The sequence below is a fragment of the Scyliorhinus torazame genome, chromosome 8 (genome assembly GCF_047496885.1).
Source record: "Scyliorhinus torazame isolate Kashiwa2021f chromosome 8, sScyTor2.1, whole genome shotgun sequence".
NCBI lineage: Eukaryota > Metazoa > Chordata > Chondrichthyes > Carcharhiniformes > Scyliorhinidae > Scyliorhinus > Scyliorhinus torazame.
Window position 1 is genome coordinate 71,097,428 of NC_092714.1, and position 20,655 is coordinate 71,118,082.

The window sequence follows — 20,655 nt, forward strand, 5'->3', positions numbered from 1 at the left end:
TGCTCAGTAAAGTAAGAGAGTGAAAGAATGCCAAGCATGAACATTGGAATCAAAGACCCAAGAGTTTTGACCTGGGAACAACTGAAGGAGAGATTGAAGGTAAAAACAGCAGAGGAAGAAAAAAACTCTGATGGGTGGTGTGGTGAACGTATTGCTGCTACAATTCACCACTGTATTGTATTGTATTATGTTGATGCCCTTGTGGGCTCTGCCTATGGCTCCGCCCCCTCGGGGGTGGTATATAGATCTGCAGCCTGTAGGCGCCACTCAGTATAGAGCAGTCGCAGGCAGGCACAGATCTAGCTTATTGAATTGATGCAACTGTTCACTTCTACTAATCGTCTCGTGTGAATTGATGGTCGCATCAGGTTGATAACATTGAGACATGGACTGAGAGAGGCGTGCAAAAAGCCAGAGAAGATGCAAGACTGTGCAATTAGCTGCAGTAATGCTGTAGTGAAAAGAAATGAAGCTATTAACTTATGCAAATTTATTCACTTGACATTTACAGCTTAACATTATTTGCTGTTGAAGCCATTAAAGTTTAGAGAAAGTGATTTGTATCATTTTAGTCCCATTTGTTATTGTATTTCAGCAATAAATTGAACTTGAAAGCTTAAGACAGGAGAATAATTAAACTTTTGGAAGGGAACAGTGGCACAGTGGTTAGCACTGCTACCACACAGCGCCAGGAGCCCGGGTTCGATTCTGACCTTGGGTGACTGTCTGTGTGGAGTTTATACATTCTCCCCATGGGTTTCCTCCGAGGGCTCTGGTTCCTTCCCACAGTCCAAAGATGTGCAGGTTATACATGCTAATACATGTACAATCAAAATAATTTAAAAATAATATTCCTATCATAAAGGATAGCATCTTCCAGCTCTATATACTGTGCAGTGTTGTGCATTGGCTACCAGCCCTATATAAAGCAGCATTAAGTAATGCTACTAAGTGGACTCAAGGGGAAGAATGAATGCCTAATGTTTATTGCTAAAATTATGCAATTAATGTGATTGAAAGAGATTAAAATTGTCTACAATAGTAGAAAACCCGACAACAACAATGATATGACCTAACAGAAGTTTATGGACAATTGCTACCAACTGATTAGGTGTTATAACCCCCACTGGTCTTACGGGGTAGGGATGATTAACTACCCCAATGATCTTGCAGAATACGAGCTCCCCCAATAAGTGGGCAGGGGATCTTTAACAATGTCTGGTTATATAAATAGAGTCGGCCAGTAAGGCACCGACTAGAGAAGACTCAGTCGGAGTTATTGGAGCTGTATATAATAGTAGTTGCAAATAAAAAAGTTTTTGTTTCAACAAACTCAGTGTGGATTCTTCATGGCCCTTACAAAAACTGGCCAGGATCAACTAAATATAGAATAGATTTGGATGAGAGGTGGTTGGTTTCCTCAGTTGGCTGGACAGCTGGTTTGTGATGCAGAGAGATGCCAACAGCGTGGGTTCAATTCCTATACTGGCTGAGGTTATCCATGAAGACACTGCCTCCTCAGCCGTGCCCCTCTCCTGAGGTGTGGTGACCCTCAGGTTAAATCACCACCAGTCAGCTCTTTTTCTAAGAGGAGAGCAGCCTATGGTCCTCTGTGACTCTGGCGACTTTCATTGACTTCAGAGCACTGGATAGTACCTATCTGATTAATTCAGAGCAGCAGTACATATAAGTCAAGTGTCATGTAATGTTAAATAGTGCCTATTAGATCATAGATCATAGAATTTACAGAGCAGGAGGCCATTCGGCCCATCGAGTCTGCACCGGCTCTTGGAAAGAACTCCACCCTATCCCCGTAACCCAGTAACCCCACCTGACCTTTTTAGACACAAAGGGCAATTTATTATGGCCACCCCACCTAACCTGCACATCTTTGGACTAGTTAAGTGTTGTCTAATGATGGACTGTTGCTTACAAATTGAATGTAGTATTGGGTAGCATCTATCAGTTGAGCATAAAGCAGTACTGGCCAAAACGATGCTTTTGAGTTCTATCTTTATTCAATTGGAGAAAATTATCTGAGGGTGTCAGTCAGCCTTGGCTCAATGAAAAGACCCTCAATTCTAGAATGGAAGGGTCATGTTCTATTTCAAAGACTTGAACACATAATCCAGACTGACACTTCAGTGCTGTACTAAGGGAGTGCTGCACTGCCAGAAGAGATGTTAAATCCAGATTTCATCTGCCCTCTCTGATTGATGGAAAAGATCATAATTTAAAAAATAGATTATCGAGTCATTAGGTCATAGCTGTTTGCTGAACCTTGCTACATGCAAATTGTCTGCCATGTGGCCTCATACTACATCAGGAATTACACTTCAACTTTACTTCATTAGCTGTAAAGTACTTGGGATTTCCAGAAGTAGTGAAAGGCTCTATATAAATGCATGCTCATTCTTTCTGCTTATGGAGAAATGGGAAGGGGAAAATGTACATACAAAATAAATGGAGAGCAAGTTTTATAAATCAATTATTTTTCATTTTAAATATCTGAAATTTTAGCTGATCTTGGAGGATTAGTTACACACCATGGGAGTTAGTAGTCATTTTCAACTGCTCATTTTAAATTACAAATATATCAATTTCAAATATCATTAAATGTAGAATTAGAAGATTTTTTTTGTTCACAATATAGATAATCATTAATAAACTGAACTTAATCATCATCGTCATCATCATCATCATCATCATCGTCGTCATCATCGTCATCATCATCGTCATCATCATCATCGTTGTCATCATCATCATCATTGTCGTCATCATCATCATCATCATCATTGTTGTCATCATCATCATCATCATCTTCTGTATTGACTTTTCCCGAGAGAACATCATGGAGCCATTCTTCTAGTTCATCACTTGATGGCAAATCATCATCATCTTTAATATCCATCCAGATGCTGTCAGCCTTTAAGGTTATAAATGTGAAATTCACAGTGTTGAAGTACAATTAACTATGCATCATTACAAACTAGCAGCTTTCAAGAACATGCATAAATGTGTAGACATTATCAGATATACAAATATCTACAAATGTTACATTAAATCTACAACAATATCCACATTGATGAGGAATGGTATAGGCTACCAGCCTATGAATAGGTTCATCAGGAAAGCCGAAAATAGAATAATCTTCAAATAAACCAGCAAAAGCTATACACCATAAAGGCATTGGATCCAATTAGAGAAAAGTCAAACGCTACAATGTTAGGAATAAATAACATTTGCAACCAAGGATGATGTTCCATTGATGTGTTAGGTTTAAGTCTTTTGCAACCTGCACTGCACTGCACTGACTCAGTTATGATCATCCAACACCAATTCAGTAGATTTTACTTTTAATACCCAATCGTTTAACAACATTCCATTGCATTGAATGTTCTACTTAGAGCAGAGAAGATTAAGGGAGATTTTTTGTAATTCACGGAATGAGCATTGCATTTGACAAGGTCCCTCATTGCCAACTGGTGCAAAAGATTAAATCACATGGGGTCAGGGGTGAACAAGCTAGATGGATTCAGAACTGGCTTAGCCATAGAAGACAGAGGGTAGCAGTGGAAGGGTGTTTTTCCGAATCATAGATTATGGAGGTCTGTAACTAGTGGTGTTCCGCAGGGATCAGTACTGGGGCCTCTGCTGTTTGTAATATATATATAAACAACTTGGAAGAAAACGTAGCTGGTCTGATTAGCAGGAGTTGCGGATAGTGATGACGATTGTCAGAGAATACAGCAGGTTATAGATAGGCTGCAAAATTGGGCGAGAAATGGCAGATGGAATTTAATCCGGACAAATGCGAGGTGATGCATTTTGGTATATCCAATTCAGGCGGAAGCTATAAAAATAATTGGCAGAGCTATCAGGAGCATAGACACACAGAGATCTGGGCGTGCAGGTCCACAGATCCTTAAAAGTGGCAGCACAGGTGGAAATGGTGGTAAAGAAACCATTTGGCATGCTTGCCTTCATAGGATGGGGTATCAAGTATTAAAGCTCGCACTACCAGAAGGACATGGAAGCTTTGGAGAGAGTACAGAAAAGGTTTACCAGGATGTTGCCTGGTATGGAGGGTATTAGCTATGACGAGAGATTGAATAAACTGGGATTGTTCTCCATGGAGAGACGGAGGCTGAGGGGCGACCTGATAGAAGTTTATAAAATTATTAGGGGTATAGATAGGACAAATAACAGCACGGTAGCACAAGTGGATAGCACTGTGGCTTCATAGCGCCAGAGTCCCAGGCTCGATTCCCCGCTGGGTCATTGTCTGTGCGGAGTCTGCACGTTCTCCCCGTGTCTGCGTGGGTTTCCTCCGGGTGCTCCAGTTTCCTCCCACAGTCCAAAGACGTGCAAGGTAGGTGGATTGGCCATGATAAATTGTCCTTGGTGACCAAAAAGGTTAGGAGGGATTATTGGGTTACGGGGATAGGGTAGAAGTGAGGGCTTAAGTGGGTCGGTGCAGACTTGATGGGTCGAATGGCCTTCTACACTGTATGTTCTATATTAATTACAAGGGGACATAAGTTCAAGGTGAGGGGGGATAGGTGCAGTGGAGATGTGCGGGTGATGTTTTTTACACAGAGGGTGGTGGTGGCCTGGGATGCGCTGCCAAGTGAGGTGGTTGAGGCAGATATGTTAGTGACCTTTAAGACTTATTTGGATAGACACATGAACAGACGGGGTCTAGAAGGATACAGGCGGTTGGTCTAGATAGGACACAAGATCAGCGCAGGCTTGGAGGGCCGAAGGGCCTGGTCCTGTGCTGTATTATTCTTTGTTCATTGCCCTTGTGAAGGTAGTAGAGAGTGGCTTTTTGACCAGAGCAATACCATGCGGTGAAGATATTTCCACAGTGCAGTTAGATAGGGAGGTCCACGATTTTCTTCCAGAGGTGATAAAGGAACTGTGATATATGTCCATGTCAGGATTCCATGTGACATGGAGAGGACGCAGAGATGGTGGCTTTTCCATTCACTATTGCCCTTGTTCTTCTCGGTGGTAGGGGTGACTGTCGAAGACGCCTTTGTAAGTTGCTGCTGTGCATCATGTAGATGGTGTACACTGCAGTCACAGTATAGCAGTGGTGAAGGGAGTGAATGATTTTTAAGATTATGAATGGGGTCCCAATTAAGCAGGCTGTTTTGTCCTGAATGGTGTCAAACTTCCTGACTGTTGTTGGAGCTACACTTATCCAGCAATTGGGAAGATGCCCACGGCGATGCCAGTGACTGCGAGGTCAGCCGGGGCCCTCCCCGGCTCCCGGCCCTCCAGGGGACGTCCGGCAACGGCATCAAAGGCCACAGGACGTGGAAAGCAGCAGGCTTCCTCCACCTCAGATGGACATCCTGGGGAGACACCTAGATGTGGCATGAGGCCATGAAATGTCAGGAAGATTGAGGAGCACCAAGTGGAAACTGGGGAGGATGGGTGGATCACTAGGGGGAATGGAAATACCAATAGTTCACTACTTAAACATGCAAAGCCTGACACATGTGAAGCCTCAGTCAAGTTAATCTTCACATCAGGCCTGCCTGCACCCTGTTTTCCTCCGCTCCCCCCAGCCCTGGCCCCCCTCAAACAGTGGTCCAAAATCACACACCCCAGATGCAGACCCCGTTCAGAGATGGCTGTGGGCGTGCTGTCAGCAGAAAGACTAAAGTCAGACTTTTGCAGAAACTGAGGAGCACCAGAGCTTTCCTCACAGCGAGTTATTATCACTCTCCTGACGTGTTTATTGACCCACTGACAGTGCCGACGCAAGCCCATCACCCTGGAGTCATGTTACACAGACCCATGGAAAATGGAACAGGGTGTTTTGGGAGGTGGTGGTGTGATGGAGAGGGGTATTTGGGCGGGAGATGGGATGGCGGGGTTGGGAGGGCGGAGCAAGAGGATAAATGTGGATGAGGGATTCAGCTGATGGACATAGCCTTGTCTTATGTGAATCTGGTGAGGAGGGAGGCCTCCCTGGTCCTCTGGGTGTGCCTTGCAGCCGCCTGTCCTCCGTCCTCTGGCTCATCTCCGGGCTCGTCCTCCTGCCCCTCCTGGTCTACCTCCTTCTCAGATGAGGCCGCATGTCCTTCCTCCTCCTCCTCCTTCTCCAGCATGTCATGTCGCTGCTGTGGCAGGTTGTGACGTTAACAGCAGACCACCACAAAGCGGAAGACCCTCTGCAGGGTATCACCAGAGCATCCAGCACGGGTGGCAACATGAGCCTTATTATAGTCTCAGGCCTCTGCACGGCCTCATCTGCTAGGACTTCAGCGGGTACCCCTTGTCCCCCAAGAGCCAACCCGTCATCCTGGGGTGGTCCTCGAAGACGCCGGAGCTCACTGAATGCCCCAGATTGGAGCTATCATGCACGTTCCCTGGGTAACGTGGGCACACGTGCATGGTACAGATGCTGGGGTCACACACAATCTGAACATTCAGGGAGTGGAATAAAGGCCACTCCCGGATGCCCTGGTACGCACAAGGCAATATGTGTGCCATTTATTGCCTCCTGGGCCCGAGGCATCCTGACGATGGGGGAGAATCCTGCAAACTGGGTATCGACGTGGGCCAGGTCCAGCTCAAAGGTGATGTAGTTGGATGTAGCTTGAGAAATGCCACACAGGTCCCTGCTCGAGTCCTGGAATGAGCTGGTTACAAATAAGCTGAGGGCTGCGATGACCTTTGCAGCCACCGGGAGCAGGTTTCCTCCTCCTCCACGAGCCGTCAATTCCGTGAGGGCATGGCACAGATGCTGGTTTAGCACATTGGGCTAAATCGCTGGCTTTTAAAGCAGACCAAGCAGGCCAGCAGCACGGTTCAATTCCCGTTCCAGCCTCCCCGAACAGGCGCCGGAATGTGGTGACTAGGGGCTTTTCACAGTAGCTTCATTGAAGCCTACTTGTGACAATAAGCGATTTTCATTTCATTTCATTTCAGATGCCGCACTGTCTCTTTGCTGTGATGGAGACTCCTCCAGCACATGCTGTCCGTCATCTCATCAAAAGACCAATGATGCCGATACTCCTTGGGCCATCGCTGGCCTCCCCCTCTGGGTTTCTCCTCGGCCTGCTGGGTGGCCGGATCTTCAGGGTGTGTGGCCGCCCCCTGCATGTGATGCTGCCTCCAGCCTGTGTTGTCTCTGTCACTGCCTCTACAGCATCTTGCCACCTCGGGTGCTGCCAGCATTGTGAGGGCAACCTCTGCAGAATCCACACCAGCAAACATTTTTTAATGTGGAAGGAATTGGACAAGGAGAGAGACTGACAATCCGTAAGGGCTTCCATCCCGGGAACCTCAAATCCACCAAGATCCACCACCCCAATGTCCCTCCTCTCTCTGCCATCCAGCAATCCAGTTGTGCTGGCAAAGCTTGCTCTGCACACTCACCCCCGGCCAGATCAGACTCCGGACCTCAGACCTCTGCCAGGAACATGAAGGAGACTGGCTCAGGTGCCCACCCTTGATACACACTTACCCTTTGGTCGTGAGAGGATCCCCAATGCTGAAGGCCTGCTCTTTAGTGTTTGATTGTTGGCAGCTGCCTCTATGGTGCTGCCGCTCATGGAGTTCAGACACACTGTTCAGGCTTCAAAGTTTCCTTCAGATGCTATGCACTAATCATCCTCTGAGGCATGGCACGTGTAACCTGGAGTAGGCACTTGAGAGTGTGCTCGTCATTTTGTGATCCGGAACTCGCCATAAGAACATAAGAACAAGGAGCAGGAGTAGGCCATCTGGCCCCTCGAGCCTGCTTCACCATTCAATGAGATCATGGCTGATCTTTTGTGGACTCAGCTCCACTTTCCGGCCCGAACACCATAACCCTTAATTCCTTTATTCTTCAAAAAACTATCTATCTTTATCTTAAAAACATTTAATGAAGGAGCCTCAACTGCTTCACTGGGCAAGGAATTCCATAGATTCACAACCCTTTGGGTGAAGAGGTTCCTCCTAAACTCAATCCTAAATCTACTTCCCCTTACTTTGAGGCTATACCCCATAGTTCTGCTTTCATCCGCCAGTGGCAACAACCTGCCCGCATCTATCCTATCTATTCCCTTCATCATTTTATATGTTTTTATAAGATCCCCCCTCATCCTTTTAAATTCCAATGAGTACAGTCCCAGTCTACTCAACCTCTCCTCGTAATCCAACCCCTTCAGCTCTGGGATTAACCTAGCGAATCTCCTCTGCACACCAATGCCAGTACGTCCTTTCTCAGGTAAGGAGACTAAAACTAAACACAATACTCCAGGTGTGGCCTCACTAACACCTTACACAATTGCAGCAGAACCTCCCTAGTCTTAAACTCCATCCCTCTAGCAATGAAGGACAGAATTCCATTTGCCTTCTTAATCATCGGTTGCACCTGTAAACCAACTTTTTGCGACTCATGCACTAGCACACCCAGGTCTCTCTGTACAGCAGCATGTTTTAATAGTTTATCATTTAAATAATAATCCCTTTTGCTGTCATTACTACCAAAATGGATAACCTCACATTTGTCAACATTGTATTCCATCTGCCAGACCCTAGCCCATTCACTTAACCTCTCCAAATCCCTCTGCAGACTTTCGGTATCCTCTGCACTTTTTGCTTTGCCACTCATCTTAGTGTCGTCTGCAAACCTGGACACATTGCCCTTGGTCCCCAACTCCAAATCATCTATGTAAATTGTGAACAATTGTGGGCCCAACACTGATCCCTGAGGGACACCACTAGCTACTGATTGCCAACCAGAGAAACACCCATTAATCCCCACTCTTTGTTTTCTATTAATTAACCAATCCTCTATCCATGCTACTACTTTACCCTTAATGCCATGCATCTTTATCTAATGCAGCAACCTTTTGTGCGGCACCTTGTCAAAGGCTTTCTGGAAATCCAGATATACCACATCCATTGGCTCCCCGTTATCTACCGCACTGGTAATGTCCTCAAAAAATTCCACTAAATTAGTTAGGCACGACCTGCCCTTTATGAACCCATGCTGCGTCTGCCCAATGGGACAATTTCCATCCAGATGCCTCGCTATTTCTTCCTTGATGATAAATTCCAGCATCTTCCCTACTATCAAAGTTAAGCTCACTGGCCTATAATTACCCGCTTTCTGCCTACCTCCTTTTTTAAACAGTGGTGTCACATTTGCTCATTTCCAATCCGCCGGGACCACCCCAGAGTCCTGTGAATTCTGGTAAATTAAAATTTTGGCCATCAGGAGTTAATTGCAAACCAGCTCGCGCCTGGAACGAATCTCGATCTTGGCCTTTCCCGCTATTTACCCGGCGGGCCTAGACACAATGTGATGGTTGAATCGCAGATATACACATACAAATGAGCTTATGTGAATAGTGGACATGAAAAGTAACATTGCACATGTACACAAAGTTGTAAAGAAATTAGTAAACATGTAGTGATATCTATGTACAGTCACAAATTGGTATTGTTATTGTTTCTCTGCCCATGCCTAGTGGTGCACAAGGCCAGACTTTCATCTGTTTCCATAGTGTTTTTTTTCCTCGAACAGGTTGATGGCCAGAAGCTTATAGCTTGAGGGGCACCACTCCACATCAAGCTGGTTGACCAGGAGTCTCTCCTGGTCTTACTGTCTGCCAATGGCATATGATGGAACAACTGTGCAGGTTTCTACTCAACCTATTGGTCGCACCTTCCTTAATCATCAAGCCCTTGGGTGGGACTTGTATGTATCTAGAGCTCCTGGTTCAGAGGTAGCGACGCTATGCACTGCGCCACAAGAGCACAAATTGCTATACAAAATCACAATTAGACATTTTTGTAAAACCCAACACATGCATTAAAAACATGAACATGGGGCGTCATTCTCCGCCGGCGGGAGTCTCCGTTCTGCCGGCGCTCGGGGGTTTCCCGACGGCGTGGGGGTGCCCCACAATGGGAAACCCCATTGACCGGCCGGTGTTACGGAGACTCCCGCTGGCCGGTCGGCGCAGAAATGTGGCGGGGCGGGTAGGAGAATTTCGCCCATGGTCTCCCACTATCCTGTAGGTCATGGCAAATTACAAACATACAAACTTATGAATTAGGGGCAGGAATAGGCCACTCAGCCCCTCGAGCCTGCTCCGCAATTCAATTAGATCATGGCCCATCTGATTGTAACCTCAACCTTACATTCCTGCCTACCCTCGATAACTTTTCACCCCCTTGTTCATCAAGAATCTATCTAGCCTATCTTGACAATATATCCATACAAAAGAGATTTAAGAACACTGGACTAATGATTGGAATTTGCTGGTGCTACTTACATCCGTGACATTCACTACTCCAATCTGAGGCCTGTGAAGGTCAATCTTGAAAGTTCGCTCCCAGTATGTAAACAACTGAAATAGTCATAACAGGATTGTACGATTAAATTACTGCAACATGTCTGCAAATAATTCCTATTCATTACTCTGTGACATATGTACTCACCAGAGGGAAATCATCGGGGTCGATCCACACAATGCTTAGATCTGGATTGTCAGTGTTTTCTCTTGCCACCTCTTTTAAAATTGATAGAAATTCATAACCATCTATAAAGAAATAGAAATCTCTCAAATATCCCCGTGCAAGAGAGCAAGAATTATTTAGACAAGCAAATACTCCCGATATCAATTCTGCTCTAGCTGCCTATGAAATACATTTTGGTGGATTGCGACATCAACTTTGTGGGACAGGTGTCATACCTTGAAATAACTATTGCCGATATTAGTGAATTGGCATTTGAAGCATTTGCAGGTCATTCTGCTACTTGAATGAACACAGGAACAGCAAAAGGCTATTCAACCTCTCAGTCTGTTCTGCCATTCAGTTACATCATGGCCAATCAGTACTTCACTCTATTTAGCTGCTTTTGATGTATACATTGATACCTTATCGAATAAATATCTGTCAATCTTCGTCTTAAAAATGTTAATTAAACCAGAATCCATTGCCTTCAATTTATGTATTGTTTCCACTGACTATTCACTCTTACTAAAGTATTTGCTTTCCACTGCCATAATTATATATTTTATCAACATCGTTCCATTGTTGAGTTCATTCAAGGCTGGGATACGTATATTTTTAATCACAGGGAATGAAGGGATATGATCTCAGGGAATGATAAGAGGCATGGATACAGTGGATAGTCAGAGACTTTTCCCCAGGGCGGAAATGGCTGTCATGAAGGGACATAATTTTAAGGTGATTGGAGGAAGTTATAGAGGAGATGGCAGAGGTCGGTTCTTTACACAGAGAGTGGTGGAATACACTGCCAGCGGAGGTGGTGGAGTCAGAGTCATTGAGGATATTTAAGCGACTATTGGACAGGCACATGGACAGCAGTAAATAATAATAATAATCGCTTATTGTCACAAGTAGGCTTCAATGAAGTTACTGTGAAAAGCCCCGAGTCTCCACATTCCGGCGCCTGTTCGGGGAGGCCGGTACGGGAATTGAACCCGCGCTGCTGGCATTGTTCTGCATTACAAGCCAGCTGTTTAGCCCCTGTGCTAAACCAGCCAAATTGAAGGGTTGTAGGTTAGGTTGATCTTAGATTAGGATAAATGGTCGGCACCACATCGTGGGCAGAAGCTCCTGTACTGTGCTGTACTATTTTATGTTCTATGGGAAGCAGGCGGGAAAGTGGAATTGAGGCAGAAGATCTGCTGTTATCATATTGAATGGTGGAAGAGGCTCAAGGGACCATATGCTTCAATTTCTTATGTCCTTATATTCTTATCTGCCTTTCCCAATTTTCCTGTTCTTTCTGCAGATTCTGGAGAATAGAGTTGCTAACCCATTGAAAACAACAACAGCTTGCATTTATACAGTGCAGGCTCCAACAGGTGTCCCGTGGGCCACTACCTGGCCCGCCAGACCTCTCTATCCGGCCCCCCGAACCGTGTTCAAAATGTCAGTAAGTGAATTTGAAGATTTTTGAAAGAACTTCTCCAATCATAAGCTGTTTCTCTCCCACATTTTCTGTTGCTAGGATCACTAGTGAGCCAATCAGTGTCAAATGTGGGAGAGAGCCAGTCTCTGATTGAAGAAGCAGGTTTCTTCAGTCTGAGGCCTGGAAATGTGGCGGGATGTCAGTGGTGAGTCGGCTTGTGTGGGAGGGAGGTTTTCAAGGTGGGGCGAAGAGTCACGGTGGTTGCCCAGCAGGGGTGGAAATGGCTGTCAGGCAGGGGCGGGGTGGCTGCCGAGCAGGGGGAAAGTGGCTGCTGGGTGGAGGGAAGGGAGCAACTATTGGGCATGGAGAGAAAACTAGCTGCAGGTGGGGGAGGAACTGGTTGCTGGTGTGGGGGAGATGAATTGACTGTTGATGGGGGTCTCTGATATGGGGTGGTCTCTGATATGAGGAGTCTCTGATATGGGGGTGCCTGATATGGGGGTGCCTGATATGGGGGTCTCTGATATGGGGGTCTCTGATATGGGGGTCTCTGATATGGGGGTCTCTGATATGGGGGTCTCTGATATGGGGGTCTCTGATGTGGGGGTCTCCGATATGGGGGTCTCTGATATGGGGGTCTCTGATATGGGGGTCTCTGATATGGGGGTCTCTGATATAGGGGGTTCTCTGATATAGGGATATGATAGGGGTCTCTGATTTGGGATCTGATGGGGGGGTTTGAATGGGGGAGCTGGGGGTGGGATGGCGTTGTTGCGGGAGGGGGTCTCCCGATGGATTTTGGGGGCACCCAAGTTCAGTGCTTACCCTCTTGGCCCGCCCACCATGTCAGGGCTACTTGCAACGGTCCACACCCACGTGAATCCTGTCTGAGAGTGCATGAGCATCACGGAGACGTGGACAATCCGGTGTCCAGCCCATTAATCGGATGCAGGTGGGATCCTGCTGGTGTGGGGTCTGTAGGCTGCTGTTGCTGCTGGCGGGGGACTGGAGCATATGAACAAATCGGCTCCATCGCATCAGGAACTCAGCTACCGAAGGCGGATGGTGCAGAATCCGGCCTTGTGTGTATGTGATCAGGAAAGTGTGTGTGTGAGAGAGAGTGTGTGAGAGAGAGAGCGTGTGTGAGAGAGAGAGTGTGTGTGAGAGAGAGGGAGCGTGTGTGAGAGAGAGAGTGTGTGAGAGAGAGAGAGCGTGTGTGAGAGAGAGAGTGTGTGTGTGAGAGAGAGCATGTGTGAGCGAAAGAGTGTGTGTGTGAGAGCATGTGTGAGCGAAAGAGTGTGTGTGAGAGAGAGCATGTGTGAGCGAAAGAGTGTGTGAGAGAGAGCACATGTGTGAGCGAAAGTGTGTGTGTGAGAGCATGTGTGAGCGAAAGAGTGTCTGTGTGAGAGAGAGCATGTGTGAGCGAAAGAGTGTGTGTGAGAGAGAGCATGTGTGAGCGAAAGAGTGTGTGTGTGAGAGAGAGCATGTGTGAGCGAAAGAGTGTGTGTGTCAGAGAGAGAGCATGTGTGAGAGAAAGAGTGTGTGTGAGAGAGAGAGCATGTGTGAGCGAAAGAGTGTGTGTGAGAGAGAGAGCATGTGTGAGCGAAAGAGTGTTTGTGAGAGAGAGCATGTGTGAGCGAAAGAGTGTGTGTGTGAGAGAGAGCATGTGTGAGCGAAAGAGTGTGAGTGAGAGAGCACATGTGTGAGCGAAAGTGTGTGTGTGAGAGCATGTGTGAGCGAAAGAGTGTCTGTGTGAGAGAGAGCATGTGTGAGCGAAAGAGTGTGTGTGAGAGAGAGCATGTGTGAGCGAAAGAGTGTGTGTGTGAGAGAGAGCATGTGTGAGCGAAAGAGTGTGTGTGTCAGAGAGAGAGCATGTGTGAGCGAAAGAGTGTGTGTGAGAGAGAGAGCATGTGTGAGCGAAAGAGTGTGTGTGAGAGAGAGAGCATGTGTGAGCGAAAGTGTATGTGTGGTAGTACCAGGTATTGCAGTACCTGAGAGGCTGATGACCATTGGTTAGACCCAGGAGTCTCCCATTGGCTGTATTACGTAGCTCCGCCCTGAAGGCGGGTTATAAGAGATGGTGCCGCCCCAGCAGCCTTCACTTTCTGTATCGAAGCTGCTGGGGAAAAGGTTCTAGTAGATTAAAGCCTTCAGTTATGGAATCACTTCGTCTTGTGTAATTGATCGCGCATCAGTGTGTGAGAGAGAGCATGTGTAAGCGAAAGAGTGTGTGTGAGTGAGAGCATGTGTGAGCGAAAGAGTGTGTGTGAGTGAGAGCATGTGTGAGCGAAAGAGTGTGTGTGTGTGAGAGAGAGCATGTGTGAGCGAAAGAGTGTGTGTGAGTGAGAGCATGTGTGAGCGAAAGAGTGTGTGTGTGAGTGAGAGAGAGTGGGCGATGGGGCTGAGAATCACCGATGATGACAAAATCGGGGGTGACGCCGCTTTTGCGATGCACCACCCCCTGAAAAGCAGCATACTCTAGGAGTACGCCGCACGCTGTATCCACGGCCTCAGGCCATTGACTGAGGCCCGGCCCGTGATACTCCATTCCCGACTGGCCGAGTTTCCGACGGTGTGGGATACGTGTGGTCTCACCCCTCGTGAACTCAATGTGGCAGCTGCAGACTCAGCTCAGCGCCGCCACAGTCGGGGGAGGGCCGATCCGCGGGCGGGGGGGCACAATTCAGGGCTGGGGGCACTTCGAGGGGGTGATCCGTGGTGTGCGAGCCGGTCGAAGGGGGACGCTATTTTGCAGTTCACATCCGCAGCTGCGTCTGCCATGAAACACAGCACAGCCGTTGTAGGTCGCCGGCGTGCGCATGCACGACCACGGACCCGGCAATGCTCCGGGCCGTATCGGCAACTAGCACTGCCTGGCTGCTAGCCCCCCCCCCAGAGAAGGGAAACTGTGGCCATTTTGCGCCAATTCCCCTGGCGTAAAGTAACACCGTTTTCACGCCGGCGTGGGGACTTAGTCTCCCAAACGAAGAATCCAGCCCAGTATGAGTGAGAGTGTGAGTGAGTGAGAGTGTGAGTGAGTGAGAGTGTGTGTGAGTGAGAGTGTGTGAGTGAGAGTGTGTGAGTGAGAGTGTGTGTGAGTGAGAGTGTGTGTGAGTGAGAGTGTGTGTGAGTGTGTGAGAGTGAGTGTGTGTGAGTGAGAGTGTGTGTGAGTGAGAATGTGCGAGTGAGAGTGTGTGTGAGTGTGTGTGAGTGAGAGTGTGTGTGAGTGAGAGTGTGTGAGAGTGAGTGTGTGTGAGTGAGTGTGTGTGTGTGTGAGAGTGTGTGAGTGAGAGTGTGCGAGAGTGAGAGTGTGTGTGAGTGAGTGAGAATGTGTGTGAGTGAGTGTGTGTGAGTGAGAGTGTGTGTGAGTGAGAGTGTGTGTGTGCGTGAGTGAGTGTGTGAGTGAGAGTGTGTGAGTGAGTGTGTGTGAGAGTGAGTGTGTGAGAGTGAGAGTGTGTGTGAGTGAGAGTGTGTGTGAGTGAGAGTGTGTGTGAGTGAGTGAGAGTGTGTGTGAGTGAGTGTGTGTGAGTGAGAGTGTGTGTGAGTGAGAGTGTGTGTGTGCGTGAGTGAGTGTGTGAGTGAGAGTGTGTGAGTGAGTGTGTGTGAGAGTGAGTGTGTGTGACTGAGAGTGTGTGTGAGTGAGAGTGTGTGTGAGTGAGTGAGAGTGTGTGTGAGTGAGTGTGTGTGTGAGTGAGTGTGTGTGAGTGAGAGTGTGTGAGTGTGCGTGAGTAAGTGTGTGAGTGAGTGTGTGAGTGAGTGTGTGAGTGAGAGTGTGTGAGTGAGTGTGTGAGTGAGAGTGTGTGAGTGAGAGTGTAAGAGTGAGAGTGTGTGAGTGAGAGTGTAAGAGTGAGAGTGTGTGTGAGTGAGTGAGTGAGTGTGTGTGTGTGAGTGTGAGTGAGTGTGTGAGTGAGAGTGTAAGAGTGTGTGAGTGAGAGTGTGAGTGAGAGTGTGTGAGTGAGAGTGTGTGAGTGAGTGAGAGTGTGTGTGAATGAGAGTGTGTGAGTGAGAGTGTGTGTGAGTGAGAGTATGTGAGATTGAGTGTGTGTGAGTGAGATTGTGTGTGAGTGAGTGTGTGAGTGAGAGAGTGTGTGTGAGTGAGTGAGTGTGAGTGAGAGTGTGTGAGTGAAAATGTGTGTGAGTGAGAGTGTGTGTGTGCGTGAGTGTGTGTGTGTGAGTGTGTGTGAGTGAGCGAGAGTGTGTGTGAGTGAGTGTGTGTGAGTGAGAGTGTGTGAGTGCGAGTGTAAGAGTGAGAGTGTGTGAGTGTGAGTGAGAGTGTGTGTGAGTGAGTGAGTGAGAATGTGTGAGTGAGAGTGTGTGAGTGAGAGTGTGTGTGAGTGTGAGTGTGTGAGAGTGAGTGTGTGTGAGTGAGAGTGTGTGTGAGTGAGAGTGTGTGTGAGTGAGAGTGTGCGAATGAGTGTGTGAGTGAGAGTGTGTGTGAGTGAGAGTGTGTGAGAGTGAGTGTGTGTGAGTGAGAGTGTGTGTGAGTGAGTGTGTGAGTGAGAGTGTGAGAGTGAGAGTGTGTGTGAGTGAGAGTGTGTGTGAGAGTGTGTGTGTGAGTGAGAGTGTGTGAGTGAGAGTGTGTGAGTGAGAGTGTGTGAGAGTGAGTGAGAGTGTGTGTGAGTGAGTGTGTGTGAGTGAGAGTGTGTGTGAGTGAGAGTGTGTGTGTGTGAGTGTGTGTGAGTGAGAGTGTGTGTGAGTGAGAGTGAGTGTGTGTGAGTGAGAGTGTGTGTGAGTGAGAGTGTGTGTGAGTAAGAGTGTGTGTGAGTGAGAGTGTGTGTGCGTGAGTGAGTGTGTGAGTGAGAGTGTGTGTGAGTGAGTGTGTGTGAGTGAGTGTGTGTGAGTGAGAGTGTGTGTGTGTGAGTATGTGTGAGTGAGTTAGAGTGTGTGTGAGTGAGTGTGTGTGAGTGAGAGTGTGTGTGTGAGAGTGTGTGAGTGTGCGTGAGTGAGTGTGTGAGTGTGTGAGTGAGAGTGTGTGTGAGAGAGAGCATGTGTGAGCGAAAGAGTGTGTGTGTGTGTGAGAGAGAGAGAGTGGGCGATGGGGCTGAGAATCACCGATGATGACAAAATCGGGGGTGACTCCGCTTTTGCGATGCACCACCCCCTGAAAAGCAGCATACTCTAGGAGTACACCGCACGCTGTATCCACGGCCTCAGGCCATTGACTGAGGCCCGGCCCGTGATACTCCATTCCCGACTGGCCGAGTTTCCGACGGTGTGGGATACGTGTGGTCTCACCCCTCGTGAACTCAATGTGGCAGCTGCAGACTCAGCTCAGCTCCGCCACAGTCGGGGGAGGGCCGATCCGCGGGCGGGGGGGCACAATTCAGGGCTGGGGGCACTTCGAGGGGGTGATCCGTGGTGTGCGAGCCGGTCGAAGGGGGACGCTATTTTGCAGTTCACATCCGCAGCTGCGTCTGCCATGAAACACAGCACAGCCGTTGTAGGTCGCCGGCGTGCGCATGCACGACCACGGACCCGGCAATGCTCCGGGCCGTATCGGCAACTAGCACTGCCTGGCTGCTAGCCCCCCCCCAGAGAAGGGAAACGGTGGCCATTTTGCGCCAATTCCCCTGGCGTAAAGTAACACCGTTTTCACGCCGGCGTGGGGACTTAGTCTCCCAAACGAAGAATCCAGCCCAGTATGAGTGAGAGTGTGAGTGAGTGAGAGTGTGAGTGAGTGAGAGTGTGTGTGAGTGAGAGCGTGTGTGAGTGTGTGAGAGTGAGTGTGTGTGAGTGAGAGTGTGTGTGAGTGTGTGTGAGTGAGAATGTGCGAGTGAGAGCGTGTGTGAGTGTGTGTGAGTGAGAGTGTGTGTGAGTGAGAGTGTGTGAGAGTGTGTGTGAGTGAGAGTGTGTGTGAGTGAGAGTGTGAGTGAGAGTGTGCGAGTGAGAGTGTGCGAGTGAGAGTGTGTGTGAGTGAGAGTGTGTGTGAGTGAGTGAGAGTGTGTGTGAGTGAGAGTGTGTGTGAGTGAGAGTGTGTGTGAGTGAGAGTGTGTGTGCGTGAGTGAGTGTGTGAGTGAGAGTGTGTGAGTGAGTGTGTGTGAGTGAGTGTGTGTGAGTGAGAGTGTGTGTGAGTGAGAGTGTGTGTGAGTGAGTGTGTGTGTGAGTGAGAGTGTGTGTGAGTGAGAGTGTGTGAGTGTGCGTGGGTGAGTGTGTGAGTGAGTGTCTGAGTGAGTGTGTGTGTGAGTGAGAGTGTGTGAGTGAGAGTGTGTGTGAGTGAGAGTGTGTGAGTGAGAGTGTGCGAGTGAGAGTGTGCGAGTGAGAGTGTGCGAGTGAGAGTGTGTGTGAGTGAGAGTGTGTGTGAGTGAGTGAGAGTGTGTGTGAGTGAGTGTGTGTGAGTGAGAGTGTGTGTGAGTGAGAGTGTGTGTGTGCGTGAGTGAGTGTGTGAGTGAGAGTGTGTGAGTGTGTGTGTGAGTGAGAGTGTGTGTGAGTGAGTGTGTGTGAGTGAGAGTGTGTGTGAGTGAGAGTGTGTGAGTGTGCGTGGGTGAGTGTGTGAGTGAGTGTGTGAGTGAGTGTGTGAGTGAGTGTGTGAGTGAGAGTGTGTGTGTGAGTGAGAGTGTGTGTGAGTGAGAGTGTGTGAGTGAGAGTGTGTGTGTGCGTGAGTGAGTGTGTGAGTGAGAGTGTGTGAGTGAGTGTGTGTGAGAGTGAGTGTGTGTGAGTGAGAGTGTGTGTGAGTGAGTGTGTGTGAGTGAGTGTGTGTGAGTGAGTGAAAGTGTGTGTGAGTTAGTGTGTGTGAGTGAGAGTGTGTGTGAGTGAGAGTGTGTGAGTGTGCGTGGGTGAGTGTGTGATTGAGTGTGTGAGTGAGTGTGTGTGTGAGTGAGAGTGTGTGAGAGTGAGTGTGTGTGAGTGAGAGTGTGTGTGAGTGAGAGTGTGTGAGTGAGAGTGTGCGAGTGAGAGTGTGCGAGTGAGAGTGTGCGAGTGAGAGTGTGTGTGAGTGAGAGTGTGTGTGAGTGAGTGAGAGTGTGTGAATGAGTGTGTGTGAGTGAGAGTGTGTGTGAGTGAGAGTGTGTCTGTGCGTGAGTGAGTGTGAGTGAGAGTGTGTGAGTGAGTGTGTGTGAGTGAGTGTGTGTGAGTGAGAGTGTGTGTGAGTGAGAGTGTGTGTGAGTGAGTGTGTGTGAGTGAGTGAGAGTGTGTGTGAGTGAGTGTGTGTGAGTGAGAGTGTGTGTGAGTGAGTGTGCGTGGGTGAGTGTGTGAGTGAGTGTGTGAGTGAGTGTGTGAGTGAGAGTGTGTGAGTGAGTGTGTGAGTGAGAGTGTGTGAGTGAGAGTGTAAGAGTGAGAGTGTGTGAGTGAGAGTGTGTGAGTGAGAGTGTGTGTGTGTGAGTGAGTGTGTGTGTGTGTGAGACTGTGAGTGAGTGTGTGAGTGAGAGTGTAAGAGTGAGAGTGTGTGAGTGAGAGTGTGTGAGTGAGAGTGTGTGAGTGAGAGTGTGTGAGTGAGTGTGTGTGTGGGTGAGAGTGTGTGTGAGTGAGAGTGTGAGTGAAAGAGTGAGAGTGTGTGAGTGAGTGTGTGAGTGAGAGTGTGTGAGTGAGAGTGCGTGAGTGTGTGAGTGAGAGTGTGTGAGTGAGAGTGTGTGTGAATGAGAGTGTGTGTGAGTGAGTGTGTGTGAGTGAGAGTGTGTGTTAGTGAGAGTGTGTGAGTGAGAGTGTGTGAGAGTGAGTGTGTGTGAGTGAGAGTGTGTGTGAGTGAGAGTGTGTGAGTGAGAGTGTGTGTGAGTGAGAATGTGTGAGTGAGTGAGAGTGTGTGAGTGAGAGTGTGTGTGAGTGAGAGTGTGTGAGTGTGTGTGAGTGAGTGTGTGAGTGAGAGTGTGTGAGTGAGTGTGTGAGTGAGAGTGTGTGAGTGCGAGTGTAAGAGTGAGAGTGTGTGAGTGTGAGTGAGAGTGTGTGTGAGTGAGTGAGTGAGAATGTGTGAGTGAGAGTGTGTGAGTGAGAGTGTGTGTGAGTGTGAGTGTGTGAGAGTGTGTGTGAGTGAGAGTGTGTGTGAGTGAGAGTGTGTGTGAGTGAGAGTGTGTGAGTGAGAGTGTGCGAGTGAGTGTGTGAGTGAGAGTGTGTGAGAGTGAGTGTGTGTGAGTGAGAATGTGTGTGAGAATGTGTGTGAGTGAGAGTGTGTGAGTGAGTGTGAGAGTGAGAGTGTGTGTGAGTGAGAGTGTGTGTGAGTGAGTGAGAGTGTGTGTGAGTGAGTGTGTGTGAGTGAGAGTGTGTGTGAGTGAGAGTGTGTGAGAGTGAGTGTGTGTGAGTGAGAGTGTGTGTGAGTGAGAGTGTGTGTGAGTGAGAGTGAGTGTGTGTGAGTGATAGTGAGATGAGGAATAAGAAGAGAGAGCATTTAAACACGTGGCTACAGGGATGGTGCAGGCGGGAGGGATTCAGATTTTTGGATAACTGGGGCTCTTTCTGGGGAAGGTGGGACCTCTACAGACAGGATGGTCTACATCTGAACCTGAGGGGCACAAATATCCTGGGGGGGAGATTTGTTAGTGCTCTTTGGGGGGGTTTAAACTAATGCAGCAGGGGCATGGGAACCTGGATTGTAGTTTTAGGGTAAGGGAGAATGAGAGTATAGAGGTCAGGAGCACAGATTTGACATCGCAGGAGGGGGCCAGTGTTCAGGTAGGTGGTTTGAAGTGTGTCTACTTCAATGCCAGGAGTATACGAAACAAGGTAGGGGAACTGGCAGCGTGGGTTGGTACCTGGGACTTCGATGTTGTGGCCATTTCGGAGACATGGATAGAGCAGGGACAGGAATGGATGTTGCAGGTTCCGGG

General features: G+C 48.3%; 1 protein-coding gene across 1 annotated transcript in view; it reads right to left on the reverse strand.

Moving 5' to 3' along the window:
• Positions 1-475: 475 nt before the first annotated feature.
• The window catches only part of LOC140427930 (calsequestrin-2-like), a 97,095-nt gene continuing 76,915 nt past the window's right edge, over positions 476-20,655 (reverse strand). The window contains exons 9-11 of the mRNA XM_072513800.1: positions 10,459-10,559; positions 10,293-10,367; positions 476-2,926 (exon numbers count right to left, since the gene is read on the reverse strand). Coding sequence (XP_072369901.1) covers positions 2,675-2,926; positions 10,293-10,367; positions 10,459-10,559 — 428 coding nt within the window. The 3' untranslated portion in view covers positions 476-2,674. The remainder of the gene's footprint in view (positions 2,927-10,292; positions 10,368-10,458; positions 10,560-20,655) is intronic.